The sequence below is a fragment of the Trichechus manatus genome, unplaced genomic scaffold (assembly GCF_000243295.1).
Source record: "Trichechus manatus latirostris isolate Lorelei unplaced genomic scaffold, TriManLat1.0 scaffold00014, whole genome shotgun sequence".
Taxonomy (NCBI): Eukaryota; Metazoa; Chordata; class Mammalia; order Sirenia; family Trichechidae; genus Trichechus; species Trichechus manatus.
This window is the reverse complement of record NW_004443950.1, coordinates 19,209,633-19,235,167: the sequence shown is the minus strand read 5'-3', so window position 1 is coordinate 19,235,167 and position 25,535 is coordinate 19,209,633. Positions and strand designations below refer to the sequence as shown.

The window sequence follows — 25,535 nt, the reverse complement described above, 5'->3', positions numbered from 1 at the left end:
ACACACACACACACACACACACACACACACACACACACACACACACAGTGGTGTGGAAATGTGACAAATCCGAAGTTTTTTAAGGCTCCAAACCCAGTTTATTTAAACCACCAAGGAGCACTTCCACTCTGAGACTGATAAATGCGGCCGCACCAGTGCCGGCTCAGAGGCGGCGGCCAAGGACAGTCACACAAAAACTTAACCAGGATAGGTTTGGTGCACACTTCATGATAAGAGCTAAAATGACTACCACTAAATGGTTTTCCTTTGTTTAACTTTCATAAGACACAGAGAAAATTAACTTCTACAATAGATCCTGTTGCCCGTAAATTGCCCTTATCTGTTTTTGTAACACGAGCTGCTGCTGTCACTATGGAGCCACCGGGTCACCCAGTCCTCCTAACGTCTTCCAAGAAACGCAATTCCTTATTTGTGATCTCGCTCCCCAGGCAGAGTAGGATGGTTTGGGGAAGCACCACGTGAAGATGTTTTCAAAACACAGATGACAGTAATAAACGGGCTCCAGTCATGGTTAAGGACAAAAGAGTCTTTAAAATCAGCTGGGAACTACCGGAATGCCGGGAAGGAGGGCCCTTTCCTCCTAGAAGTCGGGACGGTTTGTTGGAAAATCCCACCTACTACCATGAAGGAGGCCCCCATTTCCTCGCCTTGCAAATACCATGTGTGCAGCTGGGGCAGATGCCCTCCTGTCCCGGCCCCCACTGGGGCCCAGAAAAGAGAGACATCACCACGTCTCTGTCTGAACTGAGACCTCCTGACCACTCGGAGGGAGCTCGGGGACAAAGGCCTGCCCCACAACCATCCACCCTGATGCTGCTCTGCTGCCCCACACAGCAATGCTGCTGGCCAAACCCAGCCAGCACACGACACGCAACAGGGGACGGGGAAGCCAGTGCCCGACTTACCTCCTGGTGTGCCTCACTGGAGATCTTATTGGTGTAGCGCAAAACTTCCAGCTCCATATCTGTCTTAAATACTCGGCTTCAAACAGGAGAAAAGCAAAGCAGCAAGTTAGTGGCTTGCAGCAGGGGCTGGCTGGAACCCTCTGGGCCCATCACAGCCCGAGAACAAGAACCAATGGTAGCCCCGCCTGTGGCTGCACAGGGCCAGACCACACCCAGCCCTGCTGCAGGTGGGCTGCCTGGGCATGGGGCCTCCAAGCCTCAGGAGTGACAGCTGCACTAAGTGGTCTAGAGGGAAACCCGTGAGGGGGGCAGTACCACTGCCCAGCCTGACCTAACACAAGCCATGGGCACGCATCCTGCTTTGTTACAAGATCTGGAAGCTGCTGTGGGTGGTGAAGAAGCCCAGTCTCTGCAGCCAGACACACCCTGCCTGAGACTCAGCTTCCTCATCCATCGAGCGGGGATAAAATCCACATGGCAAGGCTGCTGGACCTCAATCTTAAGTGCGCAGACTCCCAGGGCCCCTCCCAGTTGGCTGAAGAGGCCTCTTCTTTCTTCCCCGCCCCCCCACATCTGCCCATTGGGCAGCTCAAGAATGCCTTGTGAGTCCAGGCCCCTGCCTGAGATGGGTAGGGGATGGGGACAGGGAGCTGGCGGCCATTTCTAGCCATGGACATGCAGGTACCAAAATGGAAACAGCTGGTCTGCAGAGAGAAGCAGGAGACCAGGAGCAGACAAGACAAGCAGGGATGAGAGAGAGTGGGAGACCCTGCTGTCCCTGCAAGACTCACTACGTCCCCTGCAACTGGAATCCTGTGGAGTCGCAGGGTCCTCACAATAAACCCAGGTTAATTTGCCCAACTTTGGTTAGGTTTCCGGGCCTTGCAATCAAGCCCATCCCCAGGGAAGACTCACATGGAGGAGTTAAGTAAAGATTAGTTTTCTACCGCCATTTCAAATAAGTAACTCCAGGCCCATGGGTATTGAATGGCAGCCGTGCCAGTCATTATGGACTTGGGCCCAGGAGACAAACCCTGGGTGGGCAGCAATCCCAGCTCTGCCCTCCCAGCTGGTTGGCCTTAGGCAAGACCCTAACTCTGTGCCTCAGTTTCCTCATCTGTAAATGGGAGATAATAACAGTATTTTCCTCAAAGGAAAATCATTGAGAGAATTGAGACTTCACGTTTTCAAAGCACCAAGAACGCAGCCTCGCACACAGTAAGCACTACATAAGCATCTGACAGATAAACTCCATCACACTCGAAGCCTGAAGATGCTGCCTCATACACACTCCCCACACTGCAGCCAGACAGGACTCTATGGTCTCCTTAGATTCTCATCAGAAGATAATATTTACAGCAGGCCCACAAAGTTAGACTAATCTCAGAAACAAACACAACCTCCCTTCTCTGTAAACTGCCATTTACTGAGGGCCTATTCTACGCAAGAAAGTCCCTGGGTGGTACAAACGGTTAACGGGCTTGGCTACTAACCAAAAGGTTAGAGGTTCAAGTCTACCCAGAGGCACCTGGAAAGAAAGGGCTGGTGATATAAAAGTCAGTCACTGAAAACCCTATGAGCGCAGTTCTACTGTGACCCACGTGGGTTGCCATGAGTTGGGACGGGACTGACTTGATTGCAACTGGCATTCCATGCAGTTCTCTAAGCGGTAGCAGAGCCTAGGCTACACTGCCCCAACTGCCCACTTCACGGCCAGGGCACTCAGCCCCCAGCAGGACAGCTGGCGGCCAGCAAGTCCGCTCTACAAAGGCCCAGCTCCTTTGCTTCAGCTGGGGACATCTCTGCAGGGCCACTGCAGTCCAGAGCTCCACATGGGATCAACTGAGGCCTCCTGTGACCGCACTGCAGCCCAACCTCTCCCCCAGTCCAGGCCTGCTCCTTCCCTCCTCTCCAGGCGTTGATTCCAGCAACGTGGTTCAATATGCTTCCCACTAATCCCAGAGTCAGCTTCCAGGAAGCCCAACCTGGAAAAGGTATTATCATCCCCATTTTACAGATGGGGAAACTGAAACTTAGATCAAATAACTTGTCAAAGGTTTCACGACCCACTTTTCCACACCTAACTCCCTTTTCCTCACACTCTAAGCAAATCAGTTCTTTCTGAATATAGAACTCTATACCAGGACAAACTACTAATCAAATATAAAGGGAAAATGGTCCTTGTCAGACATTCAAAAACTCAGAAAGTTACCTGCCCAAATAGCTTTCCTGGAGAAGCACTTAATGATGTATTCCAGAGGGAAAAAAAGAAAGAGATTATAAACCAATAAAGAGGATGCAATGGGATTTTTTAAAAAGGTAGAATTAACCAAAAGCATAATTAAAAGAAACCCCAGGGGGTGCTGGGGAGCAAGTCTGGAAAGCAAGCCACAGAAATCAGAGCTTGAAGTATGTGGCTCTGAAAAGAACGTCCACAAGAAGAATGGAACAGATTCATTTCCACAGAGAGAACTAATAAGCAGCTCAAAACTCTTAGTAGTATGATGAAGAAACTTTTCTCTTGAGAGAAAAGGTAAATAGAAACTCCAGGAAAAAAAAAAATATACATATATATATGTATAAGGAAGGCACATTTACTCATAGTAGCAAAGTAACACCACACAGCTTACTTTCTAGTTTGGGGGCAGGGGGTAGATGTAACCCAATGGTGAATCTCAGCAGCATTGATGGTGGGAGAACCAATATTATGTGTGTCCTGATTCAATGCAATAAGAAAGGCACATCACCTATGATGTATTTTAGCCAAATATTTTGAATTTGGATGGCTTTATATCTAACTTCCAGTTTGCAAGAAGTAACGGGACAGACAAACAAGCTGAATGCCACAAGGGAGCAACCATCCAAATTCAGAAAGTGGGACGTTCTATAGCACAGCCGGCCTGATCTTTTCAATAAGTTAACATCATGGGGAGAAAAACAGTCAATAACCATTAAGTGAGACATGGAGGACTGGACTGGATCTGAAGTGGAGAAACCAATCAGCAAAGACGTGTTAAGGAAAACTGGGAAAACTCGTGCTTATCTGTATTTTCTAACTTTCAACAATGCACATATATTGCTTTTGTAATAAGTTTTTTTTTTAATTTAAAAAAAGAGAAAGTCACATTCCAAAGTGGAATAAATTAAAATACAGAGTAAGTTTTTACAACTGATGGTTATACAAGAAAAAATCCATCTGCCTTTGATGCTAGAAGCCTCCTCGTGAGGGAGGCCCTGGGATGGTAACACTGGAGCCCAAGAGAAGGAGCTGCCGTCCCGGTACACTCCTTAGCTCTGCATAGACCACAGTTATTGTGATAGTAAAAAACACAGTTTCATGGTTTTTTACCTTCCCTTCAAAAAACACATTAAGACCTACTAATCACGCAAACACAATGGGCATGTTATGAACTCTGACATGGAAAGAGTGAGAGAAGGTGGAGCTGAAAGCACAGGGATCAGACATGGAAAGGACAGGGACCCGCAGCCTCAGCTTACACAGTGGGAAAGCAAGATGGCACAGGGAAGTTCACAGAGCAAGAGATAAAGGGGCATCAAGTGTACGGCAGGAGGGCACGTGCAATCAACGAAAGAACCAAACATAATGATACAGCTAGTAAAAGCTGGGTGGGGAGACAGAGCCGGTCAGAAGTCTTTGCCTCTGGGGGGAGCGTAGAGAAGGGTGAGCAGGTGTCAGCTGTCTATTATACTGTACTGTACTGACTCTGTACCAGCTGCTGTTTTCTTTTTTTTTTTTTTTAACTGTACTTCAGGTGAAGGTTTACAGAACAAATAGTTTCTCATGAAACAGCAGTACACATATTGTTTTATGACATTGGTTAACAACCCCACGACATGTCAACCCTTTCCCTTCTCGACCTTTTTTTTTTTTTTGGTGAAACTTTGGTAAAATTTTTAAAAAAATTAACGAGGTACTGTCCATAATGGCAAATATCCATTCATTCATTTCACATAACTACTGAATAAGCACCAATCTGATGAACGGGCACCAGTGACATGGTGGAATAAAACGGCACATCCTCCCTTCCTCACAGAACTCAGACTAACGAGCGAGAAACACTACCCAAGCAAACACACAATTACAGACTGGGAGAAGGGATGCTATGGAGAAAGGGTGGCCGTTGCTATGGGAGGGAGTGATGGGAAGGGAGCAATCTCCTTTGGGGATGGCAGCCCAGTGGGGAAGGCCTGGAGAAAGGATGAGGTCACCCCACCTCTCAGTAAGGTCCCAGCTTCTGCAACAGAAAGTGTCCTCAGAGCATCTTAACGGCCAGCTCCAATCCCTTTCCTAAAGGTGACCTAGTCCTTCACTACAGCTCCCATGTGACCACTGTTACCTCTCACAAAGGGAACACACTCAAGACCCTTAGGACCTGCAAAGCTGGAGCATGTGACAATGGCAAATCAGCGCCCGACGCTTTGTCCAGAGTGAGAGCCGGGTGCGCCCCTCATCCTCCTTAGAGGCTCACCCACTCACTGTCCGTCCTCCTCAGCCTACCCAGAGGGCCCACACGGAGGCACATTGCTGGGCAGACCTGGGAGCCCGCAGAAGGCCCTGCATGTCTGGGGTGTGGAGTGGGAACAGCAGGGCTTCCCAGGGGCTCCTCAGAGGAGCTGGACTCTGATTGTTCCCCCCGCCTCTCTCCATCAGTGGCAGCGCATCCTTGGGAGCTTCTGCAGACGCGGCCCAGCCAGCCACTGACTCACACCAGGAACCCGACGCCATGCAAAGAGGCCAGCCAGTCATTTCTCCCTGGGGAGTGGAGAAGGCAGCTTGCAGGCCAGCCCCGCCTTCCTTCCTAAGACTGTAAAACCTTCTGGGGAAAGTGGAAAACAAGCCCACAGACCCAGAGAAGACTTTCCAAACGAAAAGTCAAGAGGAAGCAGATCCTGAAACCTAACAGTTTGCTGTTTCTCATCATAAAGGTGCCCTCCAAGTCCACCTGCCTTGCTCCCTGTAGAGTGAGGGTCTGTGGCCTTGGGCGGGCCTGAGTCATCCTGAGACCCTGCATTCTCAGGACAGCTGAGGGCCGCTTGTGCATCGGTCCCCACTGCTGCCCTCCGTGGTCCCAGCCCGAGGAACTGGGCACCAGGGAGCAAGCCTCTCTAATCTTGAATGCAGTGATGACCACAGAGTGACAACCAGGGTGGGAAGCAGGCCCAGCAGTCAGCACATTCCTGGGCCCACCCCCAGCCTGCTGCCACTCCTCCTCCTGGGCAGTATCCTCCCCCTGCCTCGTTCCAGCTGAGATCCCCAGTCCATCCCTCTAGACATCACTCGTGCCAACATCTTAGACTCCCAGGTCCTGTGCCCACCCGTCCATGGGCTTGGCCAAACTCTCGTGCAGGGGACAGGGCCTCTGCCTGCAGCTCTGGGCCTGCCCCCAGTTCACTGAGCATGGCCAGGGGAAATAACGCAGCTGGGTGAATGGGCACAGAAGGCTCACCAGGGCCTCTGCAAGGGCCCCAGTTCTGCCACAGTCTCAGGGAAGCACGTGCAAGGGCGAGTCTCAGCTTTCTCCACCTTCCTAAGCTCTCCACCCTCCCCTGCCTGCCTCCCTCCCTCTGGGCAGATGAATGAGCTGTCTACTTCACAGAGAGCACAGGGCCATCAGGCAGGCACACGCTGCCTCTCATCCTCCATGTGACCACTGCCCGTCCACTCCCTCCTCCACCTTCCCACCTCCCACCCCATCCACTCCCTCCTCCACCTTCCCAGGGCCCCCATCCACTCCCTCCTCCATGTCCCACCCCCCATCCACTCCCTCCTCCACCTTCCCAGCACCCCCCGCCCCATCCACACCCTTCTCTGCCTTCCCACTCCCCCACTCCCTCTTCCACCTTTCCAGCGCCCCTGTCCACTCCCTCCTCCAGCTTCCCATCCCTCATCCACTCCTGGCGCCCCCTTCCCCACTGAGGCTCTGTCCACCCCCCCAGCCTCCTCCTTGCACCTCCCCACTCTCATTACTGGGAAGCGGGCTTCTCTTACAGTAAAAACCCCTTCCCTCTCACCTCCTCCTCCTCCTCAGCCAGCTACACTCTGCCCCACTTTGTGGCCATACTTCCTGAAAGGAAACCATTAACTGTCCTTGTCTTTGGGGCAAAGAGGAGAGAGCAGCTTTTACTGTTTATTTCAAACGGCCTCTCCATTTCCGCACCTTCCATTCTCCCCTCTCCTCGCTGCAGCCTCGCCACCATCACCTCCAGGATGCCAAGCCCAGGGGGCATTCCTGGACCTCCAGAGACCCCTGCTTCCTCGTGGAGACTTCCTGGAGGAGGCTGCTTTCCTCCTCCCTCTCCTGCTGCTCCTCTGTCTCCTGACAGATCCTCCTTCTCTCCCGGCCCCTCAGATTCCAGTTCTGAAGGTCTCCCAGGCACCTCCAGCTCAGCCCGACAGCAACCCCCACCGTGCCCCACCCCCTGCTGCTCCAAACAGAGACCTGGGCATCACCCTAGCCCTTCCCTCTCATCCGTCCATCACTCCCCACATCAGCCAATGGCCAAGGCTACGATTCCACCTCCTCAACCTCCCTCCGACCTCCGCTTCTCTCCACGCCCACCACGACCACCCCAAACACCATTCTCTCCAGCTTGGACAACCTCTCTAGCTTTTACCAGCCTTCGGGCCTCGGGTCTGCCTGCTCCCTGACAGCAGTTGGGGATCTTTAGAAAATGCAAATCAGATCATGCTTTCAGTGGCCTCTAGGTTTCCTGGGGATAAAGTTAAAACCCTACACCATGACTAACGGCGGGCAATGGTGGTTCAGTGGTAGAAATCTTGCCTTCCATGCGGGAGACCTTGGTTCAATTCCCAGCCAATGCACCTCTTGTGCAGCCACCACCCGTCAGTGGAGGCTTGTATGCTGCTATGATGCTGAACAGGTTTCAGCAGACTTTCTAGACTAAGACAGACGAGGAAGAAAGACTTGGCGATCTATTTCCAAAAATCAGCTAATGAAAACCCTATGAATTATTTAACAGTCCGATCTGCAACTATCATGGGGATAGCGCAGGCCAGGGCAGCGTTCCCTTCTACTGTGTATGACGTCACCGTTAATCAGGGGCCGACTCAATGGCAGCCAGCAACAAATGACTCATGAGTCTCTCCAGGTGCCGGCCCCTGCCTGACTCTGCCACTCACCTCACTCTCTCCTCCAGCCTCAGCCTGGAACTTGCTTCAGCCCTTTCACCTGACTGCATCCTCTGTGATCTTCAACACGCCTTTCCCCAGGTGCAGGGAGGGGCTCCCTCCACTCGCCACCACACTCCAGCTAAATCCCTTCTCTATGTTCCCTGGGCAGTCCATAGGAATCCCTGGTAAGTTAGCACACTTGTCATTTCTTATTTAAGTCTCCCCCAAAACGCTGGAGCCCTGGAGGGCAGGGTCCTAGTGCCAGAACAGCGCCTGCCCCAGAGCAGACACACAGTAGCCATTAGTTATAAACATCTGGGTACTGCAGGCTGCAAAACGGCTTATTTCCAACAAAGAGAGCTAATGGTCTCATTTCAAAAAGAAAAAGAAGCCTCCTCCACTCCACCCTACCCCTGGGGAGCTCACCAGGTCAGTGGGAGGTGTGGCTCAGTCTGGCCTTCCCATAGCAGTGCGCTGGGTGTGGGTGTGGGTGTGGGTGTGGGCGTGTGTGCGTGCGCAAAGGCCATCCCCTCCAGGCCTGAGCAGCCAACTGTAACCACCAAGGGCTCTCCCACAGCTAAACAGGTGGGAAGAGGCCCCGAGGGTTCGAGCCCCCAGTAGCTGGCTCAGAGCCCACACTCTCAAGCCCTCCGGCCAGCCTCCCCCCCAGCAGCCTGAACATCCTCCTTCTGGAAGTTAGGCTGGGAAACTCATGTCCATCAGTCCAAGGAAGACTCTGATCTCAAACCTTGTTCTCTTCCCATCAGACACCATAAGCATTTTCAGAAATTGGGGCCCAGAGTCCTGCTCTCTTTTCTAATTTTACTTTGGGGAAGGGAATAAATTCAGCCTCTAGCTGGTTTACCCAGAACTTACTTTTCAAGAAAGTCACATTAAAAAAACAGCAAAAAAAGAAAAAAAAAAAAAAAAAATCGAACCAAAGCAGGACACATTATCCACAAAGGCAGCTCTCCGAAGAAGCTGGCCTGGCTGGGCTCTGGCCTGCCCCATTTAATCTAAGCCTTAAAGGCCCTGAAAATAGACATTCACTATGTGCTAACTTAGCCAATTACACACAGGTGACTCTGGGCCTGAGGTCTCACCCAGGCAGCAGGCAGGCAGGCAGAGACGCTTCTCGGCCTGGCCCAGTTATCTCCATGACCACCGGGGCCAGAAACTGTTGTTAAGATTGCTGCAGAAAATAACAGGCTTTCTAGCATTCTGCACAGTTTCTCCCAATTTCCAGGAAGAACTCACTGCTTTGAATTTGATGAGGCTATTTCTGCTATTCCTGAGCCCAAAAAGGCAAGAAAAAGGGATTCTGCCCTGGCCCGGTGCTATGGACTGAACTGTGTCCCCCAAATACATGTATTGTAATTCCTCACCTCTATGCTTGTGGTGGAGCCCTGGTGGTGCAGTGGTTAAGAGCTCAGTTGCTAATCAAAAGGTCGGCAGTTCAAGTCCACTAACTGCTCCTTGGAAACCTTATGGGGGCAGTTCTACTCTGTCCTGTAGGGTGGCTAAGAGTTGGAATGACAGCAATGGGTTTATGCCTGTGGTTATAATCCCATTTGGGAATGGGTTGTCTTTGTTATGTGAATGAGGCAGAATTAGCATAGAGTGTGTCTTGAGTCATCTCTTTTGAGATATAAGAGATTAAACAAGCAAATGACAGAAGGAGAGATGGGGGAGAGCAATGCCAAGCCTCGTGAAGATCGTCCAGGAGCAGAAGCTCGGAAAAAGACAAAGACCTTTCTCCAGAGCTGACAGAGAAAGCCTTCTCCTAGAGCCGGCAGCCCTGAATTCAGACTTCTAGCCTCCTAAACCGTGAGAAAATAAATTTGTTTGTTAAATCCATCCATTTATGGTATTTCTGTTATAGCAGCGCTAGACAACTAAGACACTCGGCCTCTGCGGGTCCACCGCCTCCGCGGGTCTGCCAGCCGCTGGTAGGAGGGACTCTTCAACACACGCACTCAGTCCCAGCTAAGTCTGGTCTGAGAAAGCACAAACGGTGTTTAGAAATATGACCCGTGGGGTTTATGTCCCCACGGAGAAGACAAAAGCCACAGCCTCTGTCTTAGTCATCTAGTGCTGCTATTTAACAGAAATACCACAAGTGGATGGCTTTAACAAAGAGAAATTTATTCTCTCACATTCTAGGGGGCTATAAGTCCAAATTCAGGGTGCCATGTCCAGGGGAAGGCTTTCTCTGTTGGCTCTGGGGGAAGGTCCTTGTCATCAATCTTCCCCTGCTCTAGGAGCTTCTCAGCACAGGGACCCCAGGTCCAAAGGACACACACTCCTGGTCTACTTTCTTGGTCATGTGAGGTCCCCATGTCTCTCTGCTCGCTTCTCTCTTTTATACCTCAAAACAGACTGGCTCAAGACACAATCCAATCTTGTAGATTGAGTCCTGCCTCATATAACGTAACTGCTCACTAATCCCATTTCATCAACATCATAGACAGAGGATTTACAACACATAGGAATATCATATCAGATGACAAAATGGTAGACAATCACACAATACTGGGAATCGTGATAGTCAAATTGATACTTATATTTTGGGGGGACACAATTCAATCCATGACAGCCTCCATGAATCTACAGAGGGCTAAGATTCAGGACAGGACGACACTGAAGCGACATACGAAGTCCAGGCAGAGGCAGCTCAGGTGCTTCGACCAGGAAGAGGAGGCACCTGGTGAGCGTCTGGGAGATGTGAGCACTGCGCAGGCTCATGCCCAGTCCCTGGGTCACAGCCCTGCCCATGAGCATCACCACATGAGGGGCTGCTCAAATAGGCAGCGAGATGAGCACGGGGGAGGGTGAGGAAGCAGAGGCTCTGACACCCACCCCAGGCCTGAGTCTCCTGCTACAGGGCTGGGCAGAAATTTATTTGTGCAATCTTTTTTTTTTCTTTTTTAATATTCACAGGTCATAAAACTGCCTCAGGGCATTAAACCCGGGATTAAGACATCAATTAACTGAGGCCCGAGTGTTCCACTGATTAAAATGGTAGCAAGACAGGATGAAGCATCTCCAAATTCAGTCTCCAAGCATCAAAATGCCACTGTGGTGAACAAAACCCACTTAAAGGGACAGGCATTCCATCTCTCCTGGAGATGGATGTGCAGGGGATGTTATGTGGGAGCCAGCTGGGGGGGAATTCAACACCACAGGACTCCCGTGACCTTTCCTTCCACAGCCTGTGACCCACTGATGCAAAGGATAAAACCCCAGAACAACAGGAGGGACCAAAAGAAAAGAGTTGGTTGAAATTCTTTACCCTCAGGAGGCTCAATCAATAAGTCCTCTCAAAGAACCAGAGTCCTGAAGAAAATGGTTTCATTCAGCTGTGAGTTAACCTGTGCCTGGGACCTGCCTGGGGACAGGCGGGTGGGCTGTGGGCACAGGGGCATGGGGGACCCCCTCCCCAGCCCTGGCCTGGCTGTGCCCTCCCCTCTGCACGAGGGACCCCCTCTCCCCAGCCCTGGCCGTGCGCTCCCCTCTGCATCGGGGACCCCTCCCCAGCCCTGGCCGTGCCCTCCACTCTGCACGGGGGACCCCTCCCCAGGCCTGGCCTGGCTGTGCCCTCCCCTCTGCCTGATGCTCCCACACCGCATCTCCTGTCTTCTGGCAGACGGTGACACCTCGGGCTCACTATGCCCTAGGAATCCCACTTTCTACTTGGTTTTCGAGGCTAACGTAGGGTTAAATGGCTATTCATCAGAAGACAAAAGATGAGCAACTCTACTGGAATACTTTCCATGTAGGCATCAGAATCTAGGTCATTATCTACATAACTTTTCTAATTTGGGACCTGTTATCCGGGATGCAGGAACCTGGCGCATTTCTGCCCCTAAACCATCTGCCCTCACCATCCCCCGTGGACACAGACAGGCAGGGGAGTAGAAATAGATGTTACCCTGCTGCCTGATTAATACATGCGGGACACTTCCACTCTGTGTAATTAACAGCTCTAAAAACGGCAGATGACTCAATTTAGCACAGTCTCCCTTAAAACCCAAGAAGACACAAGGCAATTGCTGACACTCTTGCTCTTCTCTGACGCTTCCAGAGGTCGTTCCCCGAACCCCAAGGCACCGAGCTCTTATACAGGATGAAAGTGTCTCCCTTATTTCCCACTCTACCCTCGGATCAATTTAATCATCTGCGGAAAAGGAACGTGGGACCACAGCCTAAGTTATGGAAGGAAGACTCCCGGCTCTTATTAAATTTCAGTTTCTGACCTTCCCATTCAAACTGCAATACCCAACATGAGAAAAGAAATGATCGGTTACAATCTCATGTTTGTGGGGAAGAGTATGATTATAGAATAATTTACAGGAAATCAAAAAGGCATCGCTTGAGAGAATGGGAAACAATAAAACAGTCACAGAAAGGAAATGAATGTCACCCAAACAGAAATGAGAAAGGAAGCTTCCCCGTGCCAGGAGAGGCTGCTTGCTGTCTCCCGACCTGAAGGCTCTGGAAGGAACCGCAATCCCCAGCCCAGGTGTCACCGGGAGCTGGCGTGTGTGTGGGTGGTGGGGCGTGGTGCCAGAGGAAACTCAGCTGCACACCTCAGTCCCCCACGCCACTACACGCTGGCCTCAGCACAAGATGCACGCTGAGGGCTCTGAGACCACTGAATGTCCAGTGGGGCCAAGAGCGAGCTGAGGGAAAGGCTGACCGACATTCAGGCAGACCCCCGCCCTCCAGGGAGCTCCTCAGAGCTGCAAGGGGCAGCACAACCACAGACCCCGGAACTATCAGCCTGGCCTCAACTCCTGGCTGTTCCTCAGGCAAATCACTCATCTCCCTGGGTGCCACCTTCCTCGTCTGTGGCATGGGGATAACCAGAGCACCTACCTCATAACATAAATGAAATACCACTTCAGACAAGGTGACACGTGTGCAGTGCTCAGCACAGTACGTTGCACACAGGAAATCTCAAAAAGAAGACAGCCACTGTAACTAAGCTGTGTCGGCATTTGACTTGTGTTCTCATTCAACCCTTGAGCCACCCACCAGGAGGAACCACCACGGGGCTTGGTGAATCCTCACCCCCATACTGTGAGTTGGGTATTACACTACATCACCATTTTAAGGAGATGAAGCTCAGGCTCAGAAGAGTTAAGTGACTTCCCAAGTGGGTCAGGCTGGGATTAGAATTCAGATGTGCCTGCATCCCAAATCAATGGTTTTCCCATGGCCTCTAAGTGACTTAGGAGCCTTAGTGGTGCAGTGGTTAAGAGCTTGGCTGCTAACCAAAAGGTTGACAGTTTGAATCCACCAGCTGTTCCTTGGATACCCTATAGGGCAGTTCTACTCTCTCTTATAGGGTTGCTGTGTAAGTCAGAATTGACTCAGTGGCAACAGGTTCTAAGCGACTTCCCTCCACAGGGCCTGGCGAAAGAGGGTGGTAAAAGCTGACAGGAAACGGGTCTACAGATATATTGATGAGTCATAATTTAAGATCACGGAAAGCCCACCCTCTCCCGTAGGTGGGAGGTACCCACCACCACACCTGCCTCCCAGAACCTTATCTCAGTCACCCAGGGAGACAAATATCAGGACTGCAGCAGAGCTCACCGATTGACTACAGCTACCAGAGCTGCCAGGACTCATGCTATGAAACACTCCTGAGGCAGTAAGGACAACGTGACATTTCTAAAACAGCTCTACTGCCATCAAATGCCAAGTAAGTCCTTTCAGCTACTCACTTTAATAAAGTTGGGAGGTCTTCTTATGAATGCAAAATTCACCTCAGAGCCTTGGAAATGTCACTAGAATTAAAGCATGCTTGTTCCAGGTGACGAGCTAATAATTTATTCCTTAGGAGATGTGAGCATGCATGACCCAGCCCTGGGCTCCAAAGCGGTCAAACCGTAAGTGACCATGAGGGAGTGTTGTACGTGAAGTGTACGTGGACACAGGCCTGTGCCTGAGTATTCAGAGTTGATTTTTCTGAGGCTCCAGGTGGGCCAGGCATTTGTTACTTTATAAAAACAAAAAGAGGCAGCCATGAACTTGAAGGACACAGGCCCTCACCCTCACAGATGTGTGGCCCTGGCAGACACTGAGCCAGGGCTGCCCGCGGGGTTAGCAAGGCCCACCTGCCCTCAAACTCTCCCAAGGGTCAGTAGTGACCCTGTCGATGGCCCCTCAGGTTGTCCCCTCTGGCCTAGCTCTGTCACCCGCCAGCATGTGTCTCACACTCTGCACACCCCAAAAACCTTCCTGATCTGCCACTGTACCTGCCTTCCCAAGCTTCCCCACCTCAGAGATGGCACTGCCCAGCAGTTCATGACAAAAATCCAGAGTCTCCTTCAACTCTAACCTTCACTTGGCCGTCACAGCCAGTTCCTCACCAGGAACCTTCTTTTTGACCACCTCTTTACCCCTGGGCCCTGCAATAGTCCTCTAACTGGTTACCTGTCCCTACCTCGGGCCCTCTACAACGGACTCTCCAGTCTGAGGACAAAATGATTTTTAAAAATTCAAACCTGATCCTACTAGTCTCCTTATACCCTTCAAAGGCTTCTTCTGTTTCCCATTTCTCTCAAGACAAATCAAAACTGCACTGAGATCGGCCTAGGCCCTGCCTGTCTCTCTGACAGTCCTCAGGCTCCACCTTCCCAGCCCCCGTTATACACACAAGGCCGCCACCCTTCTCTGGTCTCCAGCTTTTGAAAAACTGGCCCCTCACCCTGGTCCACTCTCTCCTTCTCCCTCACTTCCCCCAACTACACCAGCCAACTCCTAGTCATCCTTCAGGTTGCAGTGTCCCCAAGCTCCAATACTGAATGAGTTTGATCCCTCAACTAGACAGAAAAATGTGGCCACATGGAATTAGGATCTGACACAAAGAGTCCACACATCTCTCAGTCAAGTGATGAGTTGGCAGAGGCCCTGCCATCTTCTCAGTGCAGCCACTGACCCAGAAAAGAAGTTGTGGGCTATCGAAAAGTGACCTGATGGCTTAGGAAGAAAATGGCGGCACGTCAGAGCTGGGGCATCCAGGACCCAGAGGTGACTTCCAACCTGAAAAGGCTTTTGCTGCAGCGACCTAACAGAAGCTGAGGTAGGGCTGCCTGCACCACCAAGGGAAGAAAGCTGGCGACAGAAGGGGCGTACAGCAGGATGCCACACTAGTCAAGATACACAGGACCTGAGGAGGCGATGTTCACCTTCCTAGTGAAGGAGTCCCCGAGTAGCGCGAACAAGTGCTCAACAGCTAGCAGAAAGGCTGGCAGTTCAAAGCCACCTGGAGGTACCTCAGAAGACAGGCCTCGTTGTGATTTGCTTCTAAAGGTTATAGAGCCTTGAAAACCCTGTGGAGCAGTTCTGCTCTGCACACTCGGGGTTAAAAGAAGTTGGGATTGACTCGACAGCAACCAACAACAGCAAAGGGATTATGTGTGATGTTTCTTTTTACTCTTTTCATTACCTACTTAGCTAGGCTTACTTATGGCAGAAGTTTTTAAGATTGAAAATAAAGGAAAAGAAAAACAATTTAATTGACATTCAAGTGACTCATACCCTTTCTAAAAACACAAACCAATCAACAAACAAAAAACAAAGTGGTGGGGGGGCAGGGGAGGTCTGTGGACTGGCTCATCTGAGGGGCTCTCTGAGCTGGGGTAGATGGAACAGCAGGGTCTCCCACCTCCCTGAGCACAATGAACAGCCAAGGTTGCCACAGGCCATACTCACCACTCCACGATCTCGGGGTGAAGAATGGTGTTGTTGACATTGAACCTATAGGGAGGAAACAAATTAAGCCCATTAGTTCAATGGTCTACCAACTCCCAACAAGAAATTCCTCGTCCAAGTCATATACACCATGACCAAGAGAGGGCCCCAAACTTAAACTGCATGGTCCCTTGGCCCGTAGAAAGTCTGCTGGGCACCCCCTACAGCAGACCTGGCAGCCTGGGCTGTGTCAGCTGGAGTGCAAGAGCTCAGCTACAAACCACCACCCTTCCCACCACTACTAGGCAGATAGCACAGCCAGCCCCCAACCCCCTGCTGGCTCCAGCAATTTGGGAAAAGCATTAAGAAGGAAGGAAGGAAGATGTCATAGACTTATTTTCAATCTGTTGAAAGTCAAGATGCTCGAAGAGCTGAGCATGCAAGCATCTTAGCCTCTCAGTGAGGCACTTGGGGTAACAAAGATCCAAAGGATAGGGGAGAAGGGCAGGTTTTAGCATCCTAGCAGCCCATACTTCTGTGAGTACCTCAGAAGGAGGTCCTGGACTCAGTCACACACAGAGAGTTCTCTCTGCCTCCAAATGGTGGCATGGGGTGAGGTGTCACTGTGGTACAGGCCCCCAAAAGAGGAAAAGGAGGTTACAGACCCCATCACCTAGCCAGCAACCTTCGCATGTGTGCTAATGGATTCATGAGCCAATAAGATGGTTAAAAAGAAAACATCTGTAGGACTAAACAGAAAAAGAGAAATAACTGACTTCAATGAGGGAATAAGTGGTTCCAAACTTGCCCTCCTGTCATCAACAAGTAAAAAATTGTTTAACAAATGAAACAACAGTTTCAAACACTCGACAATAGGCAGCACCAAACCGTGATCCCTAAGAAAAACAAATGAGGTGAGCCCTGTGCTCGCCCTGGCTTCCCGACTAGAGACACTTTCTGAACCCTGGTGCAGGAAGAAAGAACCCAAGCAGAGCACACGGGTCTCACTGAGGTGAGGAAGCTGACTGTAGCTCAGGGAGGCTGAAGTAGCCTATATTTGTGAGGCAGAATACCAGAGATGAGAAGGTACACAGAGAAAGCATTTCAGAGAGTTACAGAGGTCCTCGTGAGTCTGTACTGAACACTAAAACATGCGCGTGTAGGGGGAACTTCCTTATCACCAGGCAAAGGGTAATTACTGGGGGCAGCAAGCTGAAAAGTTCCCAGTGTTCACACAGCGGTGGGAAGACACTGATGATCTATTCTCTTCCTCCATAATGCTCTCCTGAGGAGTGCCAGAACCACAGCCTGGCTCTGCCATTGATGGGGCTGAGGGAAGTGGGCTGTCTGCCTTGGGCAGGGAGGTGAGGGTGCTGACATGCGGCACTTGCAGCCAAGCTCTTGCTCTCCACCCAACTGCTGGCAACAGATTTTTTCCAGACACACTTGAGACAATCCTTATTATTCTCCATTTTGGAAGAATATTTTCACTAGATATAGATTTCTACATTGACTTTTTTTGTTGTCTTTCAGTACTTTAAAGATATTGTTACATTATACATCAGCTTACATTGTTTCTTACAAGATGTCAATGGTGATAATTCCTTCAGCAATTTACAAATTTTCCAAGTTTGATGAAAACGATAAACCACAAGAAGCTCAACAAACCCCAAGCAAAGAAAATCACCACAGGCGTATTCAAATTGCTGAAAAATGTGGTAAAGAGAAACTCTTGGGCAGCCAGAGGGGGAAAAGAGACATGTTATATACCGGGACACAAAGATATGAATTACTAATAATCAAGATACTTGACTATTTAGAGTTGAAATACTAATACATGTGTATTGTTATAAATAATATTATAGTATTATATATAGTATTATAAATAATACGTTTTACATGTACAGTAAAATATGTGAAAGGATGGAAGAGTGTAACCGACAGAACGCTGTTGTGAGGTTTTCACGTTATAAGTGAAGTGGTCTGTACTGTGAAGGTATATTATGATAAGTTAAAGATGCATACTGTAAATCAAGCTTCCACCAAAAAACAAATAATTAATAAATAAAACCAAAAAGACATATCTAATAAGCAGTAAAGGAGATAAAATGGAATAATGAAAAATATTCAATCCAAAAGAAGGCTGGAAAGGAAAAAGAGAGGACCAAAAAAAGAGAGGGAACAAACACAAAACATAATAAAACAGTATACTTATATCCAATCATGTTAATAATGATCTAAACACTTCAACTGAAAGGAAGGACTGTTAAGAGCAGGTTAAAAAAAAAAAAAAGCAAGACCCAAGTATATCCTGCCTATAACAGATGCACTTTAAATGCAAAGATAAGGATAAGTAAAAACAAAAAGATGAAAAAGATATTCCCAGCAAACACTACGCATAAGCAAGCTAGAGTAAATGTGTTATATCAAAGAGACATCAAGGCAAAAGGTATTATAAAAAAATAAAAAGAGGTATAAGGCATAATGATAAAAGGGTCAATTCAACAAAAAGACATAAAATCCTAAATTTATATGTACCTAACAACAGAGCCTCAAAATAGATGAAGCAAAAACCGACACAACTCTAATTCACAATTAGAGGTGCAGATTTCAAAATTCCTTCCTCAGTAGTTGATAGAAAAGTAGACAAAATATCAGTAAGAATACAGAAGACCTGAACACATCAACCATCTTAATCCAGTTGACATATATACGCAAATACATGTAAAACATACATAACACAACAGTAGAATATATATTCTTTTCAAGTGCAAATGGAACATTCATCAAGACTGACCATATGTTCAGTCATTAACAAGTCTCAATTTTAAAGTACTGAAATGATACAAATTATGCTTTCTGATAACAACGAAATTAAACTAGAAGTCAGAAGAAAGATTGCTGGAAAATTCCCAAATATTTAAAATTAAACAGAATACTTCTGAATGATCCATGCATTAAAGAAGTCATAAGGAAAAGTAAATAGATATATATATACACACACATACACATTCTTAACTGAGTAATAATGAAAACACAATATATCAAAAATTTGTGGACTGCAGCAAAAGTAGTACTTGTCGTCAGGTGCCACAGAATTGACTCCAACTCATACCGGCCCTATAGTTCAGAGTAGAACTGCCCCATGGGGTTTCCAAGGAGCAGCTGGTGGATTTGAACGGTTGACCTTTTGGTTAGCAGCCGAGCTCTTAACCACTATGCCACCAGGGCTCCAAAGCAGTACTTAGAGGCAAATTTATAGCTTTAAATGCTTGTATCAGAAAAGTCTAAAATCAATAACCTAAACTTTCACCTTAAAATCTAGAAATAGAGCAAAATAACACCTAAGTAGTTAGAAGGAAGAAAGTATTACAGATAAAAGGAAAAATCAATGAACTACATAAAGTTTAAAAAAAAAAAAATCTGTAGAGGAAATAAATGCAACCAAAAGCTGGTTCTCTGAAAAAATGGGGGAAAAATTAGATAAACCTCTAGCTAGACTGATTGTGGAGGAAAAAAACCCCAAAAGACATAAATTATGAATATTAGGAATAAAAGAGTGGATATCACCACAGATCTTACAGACATTTAAGACATAATAAAGTAATATCATAAACAACTTTATGACAATAAATTGACAATTTAGACAAAATTGACAAGTTCCCTGGAAGACATAAATTACCAAAATTTACACAAGAAGAAAATAGAAAATATAAATAACTTTATATCTATTAAAAAGAAGAGAATATCTACTAAAGAAATAAAAAACCTTCCCATGAAGAAAAATCCCAGCCTAGATGGAGTCACTGGTAAACTTTATGAAACATTTAAGGACTAAACAATACCAATATTATACAAACTCAGAAAACTGAAGGGAAGGGAATATTTCCCAACTCTTTTTATGGTGCCAGCTTTACCCTGATACTAAAACAATACAAAGACATTACAAGAAGCAAACAAAAACCACAGATCAATATCCCTCATACAGCTACACTAAAAAAAAAATCCTTACAATAGCTGCAAAATCAAATCCAGTAATATATTGTTGTTGTTACCTGCCGTCATGTCAGCTCTAACTCATGGCGACCTATGTATAACAAAATGAAACGCTGCCCAGTCCTGTGCCATCCTCATGATTGTTGGTATGTTTGAGCCCATTGTTGTGACTATTGTGTAAATCCATCTCACTGAAGGTTACCTTTGTTTTTGCTGACAGTCTACCTTACCAAACATGATGTTCTTTTTTAGTGACTGGTCTTTTCCTGATGATATGTTCAAGTAAGCAAGATGAAGTCTCACCATTTTCATTCCTATGGAGCATTCTGCTTGTATTTCTTCTAAGACTGATTTGTTGTTCTTCTGGCAGTCCAGAGTATGCTCAATATTCTTTGCAACACCACAATTCAAATAGATCGATTTTTCTTCTGTGCGATGGTTAAGGTTGTGTGTCAGCTTGGTTGGGCTCTTCTTCATAGTTTGGCAGTCGTTATGACATTGTGATCACTTCCATGATGGGATCTGCTGTGAGTAACCAATCAGTTGAAAGGGAACTTCCTTGGGCATGTGGCCTCCAGAGAATATAAGTGGACATTCTGGCAAGGCTTGTGGGCTTTTGCTTATGCTGGATCCTACAGCTGGCTCCTATTTGTCTGGCCTCCAGTCCTGAGAATTTCGGCTAGCAGCTTACCTGCAGTCTTTCCTGCCGATCTTGGGATTCATCGATCTTCGCAGCCTGTGAGCAACAGCCCTGCTGTCTGACCTGCCGAACTGGGTTCGCCAGCCCCTGTGGCTACTTGAATCAGGAGAAGCCTCTATCCTGACCCACGGACTTGGGACATTCCAGCTTCTACAACCGTGTGAGCCATTTCCTTATTTCCTTGATATAAATCTCTCTGTATGCATATATTTATACACTTTACTGGTTTTGCTTCTCTAGAGAACCCACCCTAAGACATTCTTCTTTTTTCATTGTCCAGGTTCCATATGCATAGGAAGGGATTAAATAGACCATGGCTTGGTTTGGGGGCACAGCAGTCATCAAAGTGACATGATGGCTTTTTAAAACTTTACAGAAGCCTTTTGCAGCAGATTTGCCAGTGTGATATTTTGTTTAGTTTCTTGACTGCTGCTTCCATAAACATTGACTGTTGGGATCCAAGTAGAATAAAAACCTTGACAACTTCAATTTCTTCACCATTTATCATGTTACCCGTCCAACTGTGAGCATTTTCATTTTATGCTCAGGTGTAATCCATTCTTATAAAAGGGTGGGAGTAGTAGCAATGGTAGCATCAGAACCTGTCTAACTTCAGAAGGGATAATGAGAATCAAGGTCAGCCCAAAGTTGATCCCTATGAAGTGGAGGTCAGACATACTTCCACTCTCCAACCTTTTTACCAATTCTGACACCAGAATTGTTCCTCCCACGGCACTCTCTACTTCTCTAACAGGTTCAATAATCCGTTGCAATGGCTGCACAGAACTTGCAGACCATACTTAGAGTTACCACAAATCCATCACTGTTGACTCAATTCCAACTCATAGCAACCCTATAGGACACAGCAGAACTGCCCCATAGGGTTTCCAAAGTTGTAATCTTTACAGGTGAAGACTGCCACATCTTTCTCCCAAGGGAGTAGCTGGTGGGTTTGAACCACTGACCTTTCAGTTAGCAGCCAAGCGTTTCACCACTGTACAACCAGGGCTCCTACTTATAGTTAAGTGGTTTATTAAGGAAGTAATAGGGTACAACTTGGGATCGGGATCAACAGGCTACAACTCAGGATCAGGAAGCATGTAGGCAGTCTCCCTTCTTCAGTGCATTACAGCTCTCTCAGCTCCTCTCAGCCCCCTGAGGACAGGTCTCCTCTCAGCACTGCCATCTGCCACCACTGACTCTGCTGCAGGGCCCCTTCTGAGCCTGTCACTGCTGGCTGTGTCTGAGGTTAAGTGGCAAGCAGAAATAAAAGGAATGCATACTGGAAAGGAAAAAGTAAAACTGTCTTTATTCCCAGATGACCTGTCTGTGTAGAATATACTAAAGAATCTACAAAAAAAGCTACTAGACCTTAAGCTATGTTGCAGGATACAAGATATTAAAATCAATGGCATTTCTTTCTACTAGCAAAAAACAATTGGAAAATGAAGATTTTAATAGCCATTTACATTAGTATCAAAAAATGGTATACTTAGGGCTATATTAATAAAATGTGTTAGAAAATACAAAGAAACTACAAAACACTGCCGAGAAAAAGTAAAGAAACCTAAATAAATGGATAGATGTACCATGTTCATGGATCTGAAGACTCAATATTGTTAACAGTGATTCTCTCCAAAATGATCTATAGATTCAATGCAAACCCAATGGGAATACCAGAAGACTTTTTTTTTTTTTTTAGAAAGTGACAAGTTGATTCTAAATTTTATATGGAAATGTAAAAGACCTAGAAATGGTTAAAACAATTTTGCAGAGGAAGAAAAAAAAAAAATGGAGGACACAAAACACCTGAATTTAAGACTTAATCAGACAAGAAAATAATCAGAACAGTATGATACTGCCATAAGAGATAAAAAGATAAATGGACTAGGATAGAATCCAGAAATAGATCTATACATATAAAGTCAATTAGTATTCAACGAAGACACTAGAAAATCCAACAGGGAAAGGATAGTGCCTTCAACGTGATGGTGATTCAGCTGGATATTCATATGGAAAAAAAAAAAATGAACTTAATACTTGCCTCACACGACACACAAAAATTAACCTGAAATGGATCACAGACCTAAATATAAAAGCTAAAACTACAAAATTTCCAGAAATAAAACATAGGAGAAACTCTTCATTTCCTTCCAGCAGACAAGAGAATATGAAAAGCACTAAATGTAAAAAAAAAAAAATTGATAAATTACACTTTATCAAAATTAAAAACTCCGGCTTTTTGAAAGAAGTCACTAGGAAAATGAAAAAGCAAACCTCAGAACTACTACATTTTATATACGTTGTTGTTGGTTTAGGTGCCATTGAGTTGATTCTGACTCATAACAACCCTATGTACGACAGAATGAAACACTGCCTGGTCATGCACCATCCTCACAATCGTTATGTTTGAGCCCATTGTTGCAGCCACTGTGTCAATCCATCTCATTGAGGGTCTTCCTCTTCTTTGCTGACCCGCTACTTTACCAAGCATGATGTCCTTCTCCAAGACTGGTCCCTCCTGATAACATGTCCAAAGTATGTGAGACAAAGTCTCACCATCATTGCTTCTAAGGAACATTCCGGCTGTACTTCTTCCACAACAAATTTGTTCTTCTGGCAGCCCATGGTATATTCAATATTCTTCACCAACACCATAATTCAAAGGCATCAATTCTTCTTCTGTCTTCCTTATTCAATGTCCAGCTTTCACATGCATATGAGGTGATTGAAAACACCATGAACTGGGTGAGGTGCACCTTGGTCCTTAAAGTGACATCTTTGGTTTTTAACACTTTAAAGAGGTCTTTTGCAGTAGATTTGCCTACTTGACTGCTGCTTCCATGGGGATTGATTATGGACCCAGGTAAAATGAACTGCTTGACAACTTCAATCTTTTCTCCATTTATCATGATGTTGCTTATTGGTCCGGTTGTGAAGATTTTTGTTTTATGTTGAGATGTAATCCATACTAAAGGCTGTGTGTGGTCTTTGATCTTTATCAGTAAGTGCTTTAAGCCCTCTTTAATTTCAGTAAACAAGGTTGTGTCATCTGCATATCACAGTTTGTTAATGAGTCTTTCTCCAATCCTGATGCTGCGTTCTTCTTCATATAATATATATATAAAACAATGGACTTGTATCAAGAGTATATAAAGAACTCTTGCAGCTAAATAATTTTTAAAAAATGACAGTAGACTGAAGATTTGAAGGCTCTTCAAAAAGACAACAAACAGAGGCAAATAAGCACATGAAAAGATGGTCAGCATCAGTAGTCATCGGGTGTCATGGTTTGAATTACATCCCCCAAAAAAGTGTGTATCAATTTCGCTGAGCCATGATTCCCAGAATTGTGTGGTTGGCCTCAATTTTGTGATTGTAATTTTATGTTACAGAGGATTAGGGTGGGACTGTAACACCATCTTTACCCAGGTCACATCCCTGATCCAATGTAAAGGGAGCTTCCCTGTGGTGTGGCCTGCACCACCTTTTCTCTCTCAAGAGATAAAAGGAAAAGGAAGCAAGCAGAGACTGGGGGATCTCATACCATCAAGAAAGCAGTGCCCGGAGTAGAGCGTGTCCTTTGGACCGGGGTCCCTGCGCCGAGAAGCTCCTAGTCGGGGGGAACACTGATGAGAAGGCCAAGAGAGACAGAAAGCCTTCCCCTGGAGCTGACACCATGAATTTGGACTTTTAGCCTACTTTACTGTAAGGAAATAAACTTCTCTTTGTTAAAACCATCCACTTGTGGTATTTCTGTTATGGCAGCACTAGATGACTAAGACATCAGGAAATGCAAATTACAACAATGAAATCACATTACATACCCATAGAAAAGTTAAAAAGTAAAAGTCTGACAATACTAAATGGTAGTGGTGAGAATGAAAAACAACAGGAACTCTTCACACTCTGTTGGGAGGAATACAAAACTGTATAAACCCTTAGGAAAAGTTTGGCAATTTCTTATAAAGTTAAACCCACACTTAGACTAGGACCCAACCATTCCACTCCTAGGTATTTATCTAAGAAAGATGAAAGCATATGTTCACACAAAGAGTAATGCACAGCAGCTTTACTGGCAATAGCTAAAATTCAGAGGAAAAAAAATATCTAAATGTCCATCAACTATGAATTGATAAGCAAATTGCAATACATCTCTACAGTAGAATACTACTCAGCAATAAAAAGGAATGAGCCACTGATACATGCAACATGGATGGATCTCAAAAGCACTATGCTAAGTGAAAGAATCCAGACACAACAGACAATATGTTATATGATTCTATTTGTATGAAATTCTAGAAAAGGCAAAACTTATTGAAACATAGAAATGCAAGGAACCTAGAATAGACAAAACATCTTGAAAAAGAAGAATAACCTTGGAGAACTCACCCCTCCTAATTTCAAAACTTACTACGAAACTATAGTAATCAAGACGATGTGGTCCTGGTATAAGGAAAGACACAGATCAATGACTAAGGACTACTATAGCAACTCATAGCCACTCTATAGGGTTGGAGTTGACACGACAGTAACTGGAAGGGACTAGAATATACAGCCCAGAAATAACCCATACATGTATGTTCGTTTGATTTTCAACAAAGTTACCAAGACAATTCAATGAGAAAAAGACAATTTTTTTTTTTTTCCGCCAATGGTGCCAGAGCAACTGGACAGCCACATGCAGAAGAAGAAAGTTGGACCCCTACCTCATACCATATACAAATATTAAGTAAAAACGCATCCAAGACCAAAACGTAGGAGCTAAAACTATAAAACTCTTTAAAGAAAACAGGCATAGATTTTTGTGGCCTTGGTTTTGGCAGTGGTTTGTTAGATTGTTGTTGTTAGGTGCATCGACTCGGTTCTGACCCATAGCAACCCTACGTACAACAGAACGAAACTCTGCCCGGTCCTGCGCCATCCTCATAATCATTGTTATGCTTGAGCACATTGTTGCAGTCACTGTGTCAATCCATCTCGTTGAAGGTCTTCCTCTTTTTTGCTGACCCTCTACTTTACCCAGCATGATATCCTTCTCCAGGGACTGGTCCCT

General features: G+C 46.4%; 1 protein-coding gene across 1 annotated transcript in view; it reads right to left on the bottom strand.

Moving 5' to 3' along the window:
• Positions 1-25,535, bottom strand: part of PEPD (peptidase D) — a 147,928-nt gene that overhangs the window by 80,248 nt on the left and 42,145 nt on the right. The window contains exons 7-8 of the mRNA XM_004371606.2: positions 15,805-15,849; positions 927-1,002 (exon numbers count right to left, since the gene is read on the bottom strand). Coding sequence (XP_004371663.1) covers positions 927-1,002; positions 15,805-15,849 — 121 coding nt within the window. The remainder of the gene's footprint in view (positions 1-926; positions 1,003-15,804; positions 15,850-25,535) is intronic.